Source organism: Falco peregrinus, chromosome 1 (assembly GCF_023634155.1).
Source record: "Falco peregrinus isolate bFalPer1 chromosome 1, bFalPer1.pri, whole genome shotgun sequence".
Lineage (NCBI taxonomy): Eukaryota > Metazoa > Chordata > Aves > Falconiformes > Falconidae > Falco > Falco peregrinus.
Window position 1 is genome coordinate 124,188,923 of NC_073721.1, and position 12,833 is coordinate 124,201,755.

The window sequence follows — 12,833 nt, forward strand, 5'->3', positions numbered from 1 at the left end:
CCCTGCATCGTGGGCTTGGTGGGCATTTTGGGACTGATTGGGGCAGACATGGACCCTTTGGTGTTGCCTCACCGGTACCTCCTGGGGCTGAGGTGCTTCCCTGGAGGAAGGTGGAGGGGATTTGGTTTGTATTTGATGGCATTGGGACCCTTTGAGGAGATCCTGCCTGCCATGCTGCCCTCCTCACCCTCACAACCAAGGGACGAAGGCAGGGAATGGGCTTGTTTCACCCTGCTGGCTCTCACTCGGAGGAGACTAGGGAGAGCCCAGCCCAGCCGCAGAGCTAACGAGTTTCCACATTTATTACTGGCATTAATTACATTTTGCAGTTTTGAAAAGGAAACATTTCCCACCGGTGCTTCTTGGCCAGACCTTCTCCCAGGCACACAGCTTGTTTCATCCATGTGCCTGCGCTGGATTGTCACTAAGGTGGGACACCGGCACGGCTGCAAGCCAGGCAACCGGCTGCCAAGCTCCCAGCCTGGCTGGAAAGGCTGGGAGGTGGCAGCAGCACTGGGAGAGGGATGCAAAGCACTCGTGGTCCCTGTGCTGCCTTGCCGCAGGGTTAAGGAGGGATGAACACTTGGCAGGAGGAAAATCCCATCCCAGGAGAAGGTTTCATACTCCCCGCTTCGTCTCTGCTGCTCAGCCACGGGCAATATTTCCAAAACCTGTCTCAGGTACAACAGGCCAAGGCGATAAGCTCTTCACATGAACGGGTTTACTCGCTGTAAATCTCCCTGGAATCCACTTGATCCAATCCTACCTCCCAAGTCACCACCAAAACCAGAGCACAGCCGTAAATCTCACCCCCTCCCTGCTCACCCCAAGGCTCAGCTGGTGTCTGCCGCCTCTGAGCGAGGCATCTTCAGGGAGAGCATCACCCTGAAGCCTGGATCCAGGAGCCAGAGGACTTTCACAGCCTTCTCCTGCAGGGACCCAAGCACTGGCAGCAGGGACCAAGGATGCTCTTGGCCATCAGCACCCTCAGGGAAACCTGGAGGTGGCCCTGACAAGGCATGGACAGGCAAATTGCACCCACATCCCACATTTCCCTGGATAATAAACCTGCAGGTTGCCTCTCCATGCACTCACTGGGGATGCTGGGCTCCCACACCACAGCCTTTCCCCAGCAGCAGGATACGGGTTGCCTGCTCACTGTAGTTTTCAAAGCTATTTACTGATTTCAGGCAAATTTTGGAAATATTTGGAAGTTAAAAAAGAAGCTGGTTTGGAAATGTCAAAACATTTCTTCTGGGGTTCCTAAAACAAAACACATCAGAAATACCCAGCTTTTGTTCTTGAATCTTTGTCAAGAATGGTGGGGTTTGACCTCATATTTGGAAATGTTTTGGGGTTTTTTAAAGTTTTAGGAAGGGACTAATTGATCTACAAACATGAACTTTGCATTTCTTGTCAAACTGACTATTCTGGGGTGATCTAAAACCAGAACACTTGGAGAATTATAAATCACATTGTTTCAGTTTAATCTGAATTGATTTTTTTTCTCTCTTCCCTCCCCCCCCCTTATATTTCTGCCACAAAATGAAAAATCCCTTTTTTCAACCTGCAGCGTGTGGCTTTCCCAGGCCATTCCATGCAGATATCAGTTTCCCTCTGCTACCTAAAGCAAACGAAAGGAACACTTTGGGTTTGCTCCTATGTCTCAGACACAGTATTTTGCGGTACAGTTAGACTGAATGGGGGGTGCCTGACAGCACTCCAGACAGTTTTTACCTTGCTGGGCTCCAGAGGCTGTAGGTGCCTTCAGGGCTTCTTGTCACTCTTGAGTTTTGGGTTGGGTTTTTTTTTTGGCAAAACCAAACCTGAGCCAAATGAGCTTCCCATGATGCTTCCTGCAAATCCAGCCACAAATAACCAACTGCATCTCTGCCAAATTCATGTGCCAGCATCAATTTCCAACTAAATTCATGCACTAACATCATCACCATCAACTGGGCAGCAGCCGGACATCCCTCAAGCTGCCTCTGGGAAGTTGGAGCATTGCCCTGGATCTGCTGCTGCCTTTGAGATGCATCTGCCCTGATTTATTACTCCAAATTTCTAGGACCTGGGGCACGACTGCCTGAGCTCACTCCCACCTCAGAGCCAACACACCAACTTATCAGTCCAGCTATAATTAAACATCCAAAACCCAGAGCTGGGATGCTGCTGCTCAGATGACATATAACCATAGAATGAGAAAAAAAATTCAATGACCACAAACTATTTGCACTCAAAAACTAAAACATTTACTTGCTTTCATATTTTTGCAAGAGCGCTGAAGGCAGCATTGGTAGCCAAGGGCCATTGAGGCTTCGAGTTGCTTATGTGAAAACACTTTTTGCCGCAGAGATTTCCTTTGGGTTATTTTGTGACATGCAGTAGCTTAAACAACTGCATTTAGATGGTATCGGCAGAAGGGCCTCTGTATTCCTGTATTTCACTTCCAGCATGCAGGATTTTTGCATCGTTGGCCTCAGCCGACTCCACAGGGAGTCACATGGTCCCTCTGCTTGACTATGTGCCTTTCCAGTGACCCCAAAATCTATCCTATGTGAGAACAATCTCAAACATAAATTTACACAAATAGAGCATTTCCACACATTTCACAGCTCTAAAGCCTGCACACAGGGTGAGGTGCAAGCGTACACAGGGAAACTGCAGCTGGGCACGTGCTGGGAGCACCACAGCCCTCCACGGCATGGAGGTTTTGGAGATGAGCAGGTTTCTTGGCAGATATTGGATGTATCGAGTCCCCTGGGGAAGGAGTAAGAGAGACCAGAAGGCTACACGGGTGGAGAGTTGCCCACTTTGTGGGTTGATCCCCCAGAGTTGTGGGGCAAGCCTCAGACTGAGTTTGGCTTAGACCCAGTGGTCCAGCTCCAGCCTCAAAACCTCACATTAGCCACGGAAAGCATGTCTCCAGCTCCAGGGCAGCAGCTCTGCTCCCTCCCTACCCGCTGCAGAGGGCTTAGAGGCACCAGCTCCCTCCTGCGCCATGAGGGGACACGGACCCGTCAGGTCCATGAGCTTGGTCCAGTCCAGCACCCTGGGATCAAACTGCCCAAAGCTTTCCCATCCCCACTGCGCCTCCTGAGAAGCCGTGGCAGCATCTGAGAGGATTAGAGCCCTCCTCATTTCCAGTCTCCATTTATTCCTGTCCTGTTTTAGTCCCATTTGTTCTGGTGCCAACATTGTCTTTCAGCTTAAACAACTCTTCCTCCTTCCTGGTGTTTCCCCCCAGAGGTACCAGCCAGCATCTTCTCTCCTGCCTTGGTCTCTCACACCCAAACCGCATGCATCAGGAAAGCGGATTTTCCTTTCCTTAGATGAGGATCTAAGAAAATACAGCACCAACAGCTGTGACCGCATGGGTCCAGCCAGACTGAGCAGCCCCAGCCCTGTGGGGCAAAAAACCTGTTGAAAGCACCAGCCAGGGCTGGATTCAGCAACTGATGCTGCTCACCTGAAGCCACTCTACCACCGCAGGTACCTTGACATGCTCCACCACTCACCCAGCTCCGTTCAAGCAGGGTGAGGTACTGGAAGCCCACAGTCAGCTCACCAGGAAACAGGATTTTTGGCAACTCCCTAAAAAGCAGCAGCAGGAGGTCAGCGCATTTCAGCCATGAGGTTTCTTTCTGGGCACGGGGCAGAGGAGCAGGACCCCATGGCTGCTGGTGAGACTGTGGTGGTTCAGACTGAGGTGGGCTGAGGACAAGAAGCAGGGACCAGGGATGGAGGCAGGGACCAGGGATGGAGGACCCTGCAGAAGGATAAGGTAGGGAGGTGGCCTGGGGCTGGCCAATGCTGCATCCTGGAGCTGAAGATCCCAGCACAGGGTCCAGGCTGCACCCAAATGACCAGGGCCGGGAACTAAGGAGCCAGGACTAAGCCTTGGGCCCAAGAGGTGCTGAGAAAGGTGGGAGCAAGAAGCAAGGCCAGCAAAGAGCATCCTGCAACCCCAAAAAAAGGTGAGCAGTGAGGAGCAACTGACAAGACTCCTTTTTACACCCAATTTCAGGTGTCACCGGTCTTACCAGCTTGATTGGTGCACAGACCACAGTCATGGTCAGGTTGTTGCTTCTTTTTTTCTTCCTCCCCTCCTCGTCCCCCAGGACAACTCAGCCCAAATCCTGCAGCACATCTGCCAAAATCCATGTTCACAACAGAAACGGTGGCTCAGACTCAGCCACTGGGGTCTGTGCCCTCAAATCAGGGGGCAAAGGAAGGTGGCATTGTTAGGACAGGAGCATAAATCAGAATATTGATTTGAATGTAATATTGATTTAAACATAACCCCTTCTGCTGCTTCCCTGCGTTCCCCTCGTGCTCATCCAAATGACTTAGCACATGATTTTAGACAAACTCCATGGTCACTTGCTGTGCAAATCATCGGTATTCAAAACCTGCAGGTCCCTGCATGCTCAGGGATGGTTGGCGTGTCCCCAGCTACTCCCTGCCAGCATGTACAGAGGGCATCTGCCAGCCTTAGAGGTGGTGCTGGGCACAACCAGGAGCAGGATTTGGTCCCAGAAATTAGGCAGGGTGGCAGGTAGAGATGGCCCAGAGCGCAAGAGCATGCCCAGCCCAGTATTGCGTGGGGTCATTAGTGCCACTGTTGCTAGATTACACTTCTCTGAGGGTTTGCTTCCTGCCATAGCAAGCAAAATCAGATTCTGAGGGTATTATCACATTTATATATATATATTTAAATATATTTTTATATATATTTATCTCCCAGCAGCTTCAGAAGGACCCCACTGACTTCATGCATTGCACGGAGGAAAGCTGGTGGCTGAGATGCACCGAGAGATGCTGCCTAAAGTTACCTAGAAAAGCCCCTCCAGCACCTCTGGGGCTGTAGCCTCACCACCTCAAAGCAACGTGCACAGAGCAGAGGTGTTCTGGGGAGTCCCCCTGCCTAGACAGAGTGGGGAGCCAGTGGGAGACCAGGGCTGAGGTGCAGGAAGCCACCCCCCCACCCCAAACTCAGCCCAGCTTGAAAGCCCGGCAAGCGCTAACACTAACAAACTGTCAGTGTGTTTATAACCCACCTTCCTGCCAGAGCAGCCGAGAGCAGAGGTTATTTCTGGTGTATTTGGCCACTGCCAGAGACACCAGTGGAGGCCAGGAACCCGCAGAGCTGTTGGGAAAGTCCAGAGGCGACTGCCCCAGGCACGGGGTGATGCGATGAGGGACGCAGGAAGCTGCTCCAAGCCCATTTACACAGGGATGTGGTTTAGCCTGCAGGACATGGGGCACACCCCTGGCTTTGGAAGACCTGGGGATTATAAGCAACATGGGCTGGGATAGCCCATACAAACTGCCTCCTATTCCAGCCCCACACTGCTCCCCTTCACCCCATGCAGCAATGGAGCAGGAGAGCCGCCCTGAGCCCTTGTCATCCAGGTGCTTCACCCCTTCCCACCCATCCTGCCTGTGCATGGACTGTGGCCGCCACCTGGACACCAGCAGCAATGTTCAGGTGTCATCAGGCACCTCTTCCAGCCCGCACCCGCTGCCTTTTGGCAGGGCTTACTGCTAATGGCAGGTTAAAACAGAAATGAAGGAGAAAGCACAAAGTGGCACTGCTCATTGCCCACTTGCTATTGTGCCACAGGGCTTGGCCATGTTCCTTCAACTCACTGCCGGTTTTAAAATAATTGAAACCATCCATCTCCCCCATTTTGCCCCAGCAAGTGAGCTCCTCACCCAGTTTTGGATCTGCTTTGTCCCCCCCTGTGAGCCCAGGCTGAGGTTGCTGGCCTGTGGTGGCACATCCAGACATCCTCTGCAGCACCAGACATCCTCTGCAGCAAGGACTGCTGCTCCTTACAAAACCAGCAAGATCAGCAAGGACAGCACATGAGTTCTTGCAAGCGCTCACAGGCTGATGGCTGGGGCAGATAGCTGGGTCTTTCCTTCCAAGCACACAACTAAAACACAGAACATGAGCGGCAGGAAAGCCTGGGTTTGATTTGGGCAGAAGCTCAGACTGATATCAGCCAAGAGGAAAACAAGTAAAACCAGGACCTTGCAAGGTCAGGATCTACTGGCTAAACCCCAGACGAGGTGTGCTAACTCCAACTGCCCCACTGCAGCAGGGAGCGTGGCTGGAAACATCCTTTCAAGTGGCTTGTCCATAAAACAAAAGATTTAAGCCCAGAAAGCAAGTGGGGAGGTGACGAGAGCCCTTCTTCCATGCTAGCCCCATATCTGTGGTCTCCCATCTCCTCCAGCCTTTGCTGCTGCTAATTCCCTGTGCATCACCCGAGGATAGGGCCACCTCCACCTTTCCCGTCTAGCACAGGCAGTTTCAAGGATGGCAGTCCACCTGAGAAGTGGTTTATCCCTACAAACACACTGCAGCCATGAGGAGAAGGTGCCATGGGCTTTACTTGGCATCAAGAGCCTGAATTGCCCTACCCTTGGGCATCCATTCAGACCCAGCGCTTTCTCTGGGCCTCTTTTATTTTAGCCTGAACCAAACAGGTTAAGAACATCCACGTTAATTTCCCGTGCACACGAAGGGGCTGAGGATGTCTCCTCCAGCTGAGGGCAGGGGTCCTGTGGCTGCCCCAAGCCCAGCACTGCTCCCAGCATCGCTGGCGTGTCCACCTCTTCCTCCCTGCTGCTGGGCAGGTAACAGGGCAATTGTGATAATGAGCCTCTGCCTTTCCAGCCCTACTCAAAGCATTTAACAAAGCCAAGTGCTAATGAACTTACCTTCATGGCGCCCTGGAGATGGGTTATTGCCATTTGAGGTGGGTGGCTGACCTGGTCACGAGGTACCTCAGGCAGGATGCAGGAGCCGGAGCTCCCTGCCTGGAGCAGGGAAAGGATGGCAGGTAGACATAAGGGCAACCACAGCTCTCTCATGTGATGCCTGTGGCTGGAGAGACGGGTTTGCCCACATTTGGGAGGACACGGGGGACTCCCCACCCATCCTGGTCCCGACTCAGCCCCAAGCAGCTTCAAGGCAGCTGTGTCTCTGTGGCTGGAGCTCCCGACCCCCGGCACGGCCATCCTTCTCTGCATCCCGCTCCCCAAGTTTTGCAAGACCCCAAACATGGCCATCAAGGCACAGAGCAGGAGGACTCGGGTCCCCTTGCAGACAAGCTTCCTCAGTTTTGTGACTCACCAGCCCAGCCTCCTCGGTGTCACTTCTGACTCCATTTCACTTTGCTGGAGCAGCATTGCACCCCCTCTTCACTGTAGACGACAACGGTCTGGCAGCACGTCCCATCCCAAAGGGGCAGTCTGACCCCGACCGCAGATGCATGCCCCTGCCTCGCCCCACAGCATTTTTGCACCAGCCTACATGTTCTCGTGCAATGAGCATCCTCTTGCAGGCAACAGGTCCCCCCACAGCAGCTGCTCCTGTATTCCTGCCGCAGGGTGACAGTGCCTCTTTCTGGGTCTACCTGCAAGGGTGAGGACATCTGATAATCACAAGGATGCGACCTCTGCATTGCACGCTCTTACGGCACACATGTCCTCACATGCACATTGATGGCATGCTAAAAATATTCTTTACTTTTTCACTTAAATTAAAATTTTCCACAAGAATCGGAACCACAGCCCACACCTTATCTGTAAAGCCAGAGTTTTCCCCTCACCTCCCCCAGCCCTGCCAGGAAACAGAATACTGAACAACATTTCTAGTGCTCTGGGGGCTTTTTTGGTCATTTTAAAAGCCTGGCTAAAAGGCTTTTTGCAAGAGTTCATTTTGTGATGGCTGGCACCATCCCGGAGCCAAGCTTGGCGCTGCCACACCCTGCCTTGCTCTCACATCCCCACTGAAGAAGGCTGTGGGTAAGCTGGGATGCTCCCACTCCTCACCTGAAGCTCCATTATAGTGGCTCAGAAAATGAAACAATGAAAACATGTTTTTAAACCAGCTCTCACCTGGTGTTAGGCAACAGAGAGCTAACCCTGGCTGGGCAACAGCCCTGAATGACGATGGCCAGCCACGATTTTCTGGTCAAATCTTTCAGAGGTGCCTGTTGTGCCAGGTAAAGGAGAAATCTGAAGGATGCTCACAACCCCTCAGCCTCTGGCCAGGCCCCTCCATGCCATCGCTGGTGCTTGTAGCAGCATTTTTTTTGCCCAGTTTGGCTCTCGGCCACAGAGGAGGAGCAGGGGAGGCCACAGAAAATGTTTACACAACAAGGGGATCATCTCGGCGAGACCAGAGCCTTTGCCAAACCTGGAGCAGAGCTGGTACGAAGAAGATGCCATCAGTGTGTACTTACTAATTATCATTAATAATTATTTGTGCGTAGTTGCTCTTCGGAGCTCCGGTCTTGGCTCGGCCCCTGCTGCTCTTGCAGCTCTGTGCAAGTGGAGCAAACAGGGGGGTCCTACCCCAAACCCCTGTGGGCGAGAGGAGAGGGAGGGTGAGTGTGGTGCCTGAGCAATGCCCTGACAGTGATGGACAGGCATGATGCATTCCCCCCCATCCTGCTTTCCTCTCCCCACTCATATCAGTGATGGCCAGTCAGACCCCGTCCATCCTCCCTTTGCTTTTCTGAGTGCATTCAGCACCTCAGCCTCTTGTCAAAACCCAGATTCATCACAGGCGCATCTATTAGCAGCTTTCCCCCCCCTCCCCATGGGGGATGTCTTTCTGCTGACATGGCAATCATTTCCCTGTCAACGCGCCTTGACAGCACCAGGATTTCTCATTTCAAATCCTGGCGAGTCCCAGGGTGATTCCCAGCTCCTCCATTAACCCCTGGCCCTGCAGGACAGGTCAGCCAGCCCTGATGGATGCTTCTGTATCTCTTCTACCCCTGGTTAGCAGGAGCTGTGTCCTGGTTTTCCTCCCAGTAATTGCCATACCCATGCAGAAGAACATTTAACCTGGTGGTAATGGGTGTTGAGACTTTTCTTCTCCTTTCCTTCTTATCTTCTTTGCTGAGAACAATGGAGGCAAGGTTTGCCGAGGGAGGTGATAATCTTTTTTTAGACTGACTGAAATAATTAGAAGAAAAAACAGGCAGGCTGTTGGGTACATGAGCCCTCCAGCAGGCCTGAAATAGAAGCAGAAGTCTGCAAAGCTGAATACCAGTGGAGAACAATAGCTCAGAGCGTGACTAGTTGCGTTAACCAGTTCTACCACCAAAGACCATTCCCCAGCTGTTTCCCTTGGGCTAACGAACCACATCACCGCTCTGCCAAAACCCGCTGCCCTGAGACCAGCCGGCTGCCAGGAGCCGCCGCTGCAGCCGAGGGATCCCCGCTGCCGCACGAGCTGGGCCCCGGGCGCTGCTCCACACCGGCCTCGGGATGCCCAGAGCACCAGGATGGCATCCTTCACCTCTCTGCACCCTGCGCCCTGTCCTGCTGCGCTGAGAACCCTACCTGACCTCAGCCCCAGGGCCACTGTCCCACTATGGACCTTGTCTGACCCCAGGGATCCCGCCTGACCCTGGGGACCCTCTGATTTAGGGGACACTGTCCTACCACAAGGGGTCTGGCCTGATCCCTGGGGACCCTGCCTGCCCCTGGGGACCTCTCCCACCCCAAGTTCGGTGTCGCACCCCAAGTTCCTTGCCCCACTCCAGGACCGCTGTCCTACCCCAAGCTCCTTGTGCCATCCCAGAGACCCCGTCCCACCCGCAGGTACCCTGTCCCACCCCAGACTCCTTGTCTCACCCCAGGGACCTTGCCTCACCCTGGGTACCCCGCGCCACCGTCGGGGACCCTGCCCCACCCTGCAGCCACCGCCTCGCCCCAGGGACCCTGTTCATCTCACGGTCCCCCCTCCCCTGGGCTCAGTCCCGCCGCCGTTGCCCCAGCCCGTCCCGGGGGCTCCCAGTCCCACGCCCGCGGCGGGGGGGGCCGGGGCCGGGCCAGGCGGGGGGGCCGGGCCAGGCGGCGGGGCCGGGGCCGGGGGCATCCCCGCCTCCTCGCAGCGCCGAAGCCGCCGGAAACCCGGCGCTGCTGCTGCTGCTGCTCCCCGAGAAGTTGGTGCGGAGGCGAGAGCCGCGGGGCCCGGCACGGCCCGGCTCGGCATGCCCGCCCGCCCGGGGCCGAGCGCTGCAGCGGGGCGGCGGAGCCCCTGAGCGGGCGGCGAGGAGCGACCGGCCCCGGCCCGCCATGGAGCAAGTGAGTCCGGCCGGGAGCGGGGGTGCCCCGGGCCGGGGCTGAGCCGGAGCCGCCGGGCGGGACGGGGCTGGGGGGGGCGCAGCCCCTCGCTGCCGGCCGGGAAGCGGCCCGGGGGAGCGCCCCGGCCACTGGGGGCTTTTCTGGCGTCTCCGGCGGCTCTGGGACACCGCGGCCCCGCTCTGCCCGGGCGCGGCGGCGGGGGCAGCGCGGGGGGCAGCGCCGGAGCCCCGGGGGCGGGGGGTCCCTTTCCCCGAGGAACCCCCGTTGCCGTCTGCGCCCGCTCGGCTGCGTTGGGGCTCGGCAGCGGCTGGTGCAGAGCATCCCCGGAGCTGCCGGGGCTTCCATTTCCCAGCCGGCCGGGGCAGGCTGTCGGGCAAGTGCTGGCGGTGCCGGAGGACGAGCGCTGGCAGAGTCGGGCTTGTTCGGGTGCCACGCTTGCTCAGGCCACCTTCTGCTGACTCCCGTTGGGGTGTTGTACTTCCGTACTGGAGCTGGGCCTCGGTCAGCCCGCAAGCTTGGCCATGTCCACATACCTAGCAGCCTTCCCTCAGTCTGTCCTCCTCCTCCGTCCGTGCCTGGGACGGGTTTGACTGGGAGAAGAGCAGTAGTGCTTCTCCTGCACGTGTAGGTTTTCACGTCCATGGGATCGCACCCTAGCAGTCCATCCCTCTGCGGATGGATTAAGATGCCACAAATTTGTTAGCAAGTCAGACAAGTCATTTTCTCCCCTCATCTGGCCACGCAATTATTCCTGCTTCCTTTCCATAAATGAGGTTTTGCTGCTCACGCACAAAGAAATCTCCCGGCAGGGCAGGCTGCCGGAGAACTTCAGGCTCTAGTACATGCAACACCGGTAGCTGTGGCTTGTCTCTCCCCCCTACGCTCCCTTAGTTCAGCTCCCAACATTCTGTGGCAAGAATGAGAGCTCTTTTAAAACAGCAGGGAGATGACAAAGCAGCCCAAGTTGCTAGTGACTGAGAGTTGTTATTATCCGCTGGCATCCATGAAATTAATCTACAACAGAGAAACTGCTTCCAGCTGGTAGCCACTGGCCAAAGGGGCTTCGCACCCACCCCAGCATTGACCGCCTGGCTTACCGGCTGCTCTTCGTTAACAATAAATGAATCCTCCAGTGATTGCTTGTGGGAGGAGGCATCTGACAGTTCCCCAAGTTTCACGTGGATCTGAGCAGTTTATTTCCAGTAAGATGGTTTTGCTCCTGTGGGTCAGGGAGAAGTGGAAGTGCTAACAGCCGGGCTTGGAAGATAACATGGAAAGGGAGAAGAAGAGTGGAGTTCTGGAGATGCAGGTTGTCTCCTGGGAGGTGTTCATCAGTGCCATGCTAGAGAGGAGGGTGTGATAAATGAGTTGCTTGCTTTAAATGAATTTGCTGCAACTGGGTGAGACTGCAACAACTGTGCACAAAATGTGATTTTTAAAAGCACCACTGCAATTCAACTGTTGGTTGGGGTTTTTTTGGTTGGAAGACGTGAAAAGTATGTGGGTTTGTGGGCCCTTAAGTTGCAGGGCAGGGGAGGTGAGAAATAACTGCCTAATGATTAAATAAAAAGCCATCCTACCCCTCTGATTTGGAATCTCTGCTGAGCTGTGAAATGTGAGTCTAAACCAGGCTGGAAGAGTGAAACTCATGTTTCACTTCTAATGCCACTGTGCTATAAATTGCAAAAAGGGCTCGTATGGCTTGGTTTTGGGAGTGATGCCTTTGGCGTGAGTCAGCATTGGGATAACTCAGTTCTTCCTTCATTTACACTGGTTTGCTTGGCTGCTGTCGGGGGTTTCTTCTCATGGATTTACACCAGCGTCAGGAACGATTGCAGCCCAGGAACATCCTGGGAAGGATGTCTTAGTATGTCTTACAGAAGGAATACCCATATATAGCTGAGTTAACAACAGCAAGTCACCTCTTTGTGCGGTGCTCCATTTTAGTTGTGGAGCAGCAGGCGGAGAGCGCAGGATGGACACAAAGCCCTGCTCTCGGTGTCCTTCCCTGACCAACCTTTCCTTGCCAATTAGGAGCAAGGGGGGCATAAAAATAACCCACAGAAATGTCAGCCGCCATCTCTGAGACTCTTCTTGCTTTCACAGGAACAAACAGTCAAGTTGCATCATGTGGGTTTTTACACCCTTAACCTGCATGTGAGGGGTTACAGCAGCTGCACCCCAACCTTGCAGTGTGCTGTGTGGGTGTGAGGGGGAAGCTGCTGCCCCTGAGCCCAGGCAGCTCAGCAGCCCCTGGCACCTGCAGAGCACAGGATTGCACCCGTCACGTCTATCATGCAGCAGGGACCGGTGGAGGCACCGGGCAGCTCAGGCTCAGGTGACTCCTGCACAGCGCAGGGGGGCACAGCCTTTTGCTGCTGTCATCTGCTGAGACCATCTCATCTCACCTACCCTCTCCTGGGCCGCTCAGCTGGGGCAGGCGGGGGCTTGCAGTCACGGATCCTCTCTATGGATGCTCCCAGGTGCCGAAACAGCTGGAAAGTCCTGTCTCATGTGGAAGGAACCCCATGGCTCCCTTCAGGCGGGTGACTCCAACCTCCCGAGTGGCCCGGGGAGGGGGTGAGCTGCAGGGCCACCGTGCGATGCCATGGAGGGGAGGCAGTGTCCTCAGAAGACTGGCGAGCCCACGGGGAGCAGGCAGCTGAGCTGGCAGCGCAGGCTGCCAGCCGAGCTCTGCCCTAGCTTTGCAGCTC

General features: G+C 55.0%; 1 protein-coding gene and 1 long non-coding RNA gene across 4 annotated transcripts in view; one reads left to right on the plus strand and one right to left on the minus strand.

Moving 5' to 3' along the window:
* Positions 1 to 373: 373 nt before the first annotated feature.
* Positions 374 to 9,607, minus strand: LOC114013587 (uncharacterized). 3 transcript variants are annotated; one of them, XR_008745460.1, is made up of 3 exons: positions 7,148 to 9,607; positions 6,733 to 6,831; positions 374 to 5,287 (listed from the first exon to the last, which is right to left on the minus strand). It is a non-coding gene; the product is annotated as an uncharacterized LOC114013587 (long non-coding RNA). The 3 variants fall into 3 exon arrangements; XR_008745461.1 differs by having other exon boundaries at positions 374 to 4,150; positions 5,061 to 5,287; positions 6,733 to 9,607; XR_008745462.1 differs by having other exon boundaries at positions 374 to 3,594; positions 4,044 to 5,287; positions 6,733 to 9,607.
* Positions 9,608 to 9,906: 299 nt separating this feature from the next.
* Positions 9,907 to 12,833, plus strand: part of PLEKHO2 (pleckstrin homology domain containing O2) — a 28,807-nt gene continuing 25,880 nt past the window's right edge. The window contains exon 1 of the mRNA XM_055815211.1: positions 9,907 to 10,119. Within this exon, the coding sequence (XP_055671186.1) occupies positions 10,111 to 10,119 (9 nt within the window). The 5' untranslated portion in view covers positions 9,907 to 10,110. The remainder of the gene's footprint in view (positions 10,120 to 12,833) is intronic.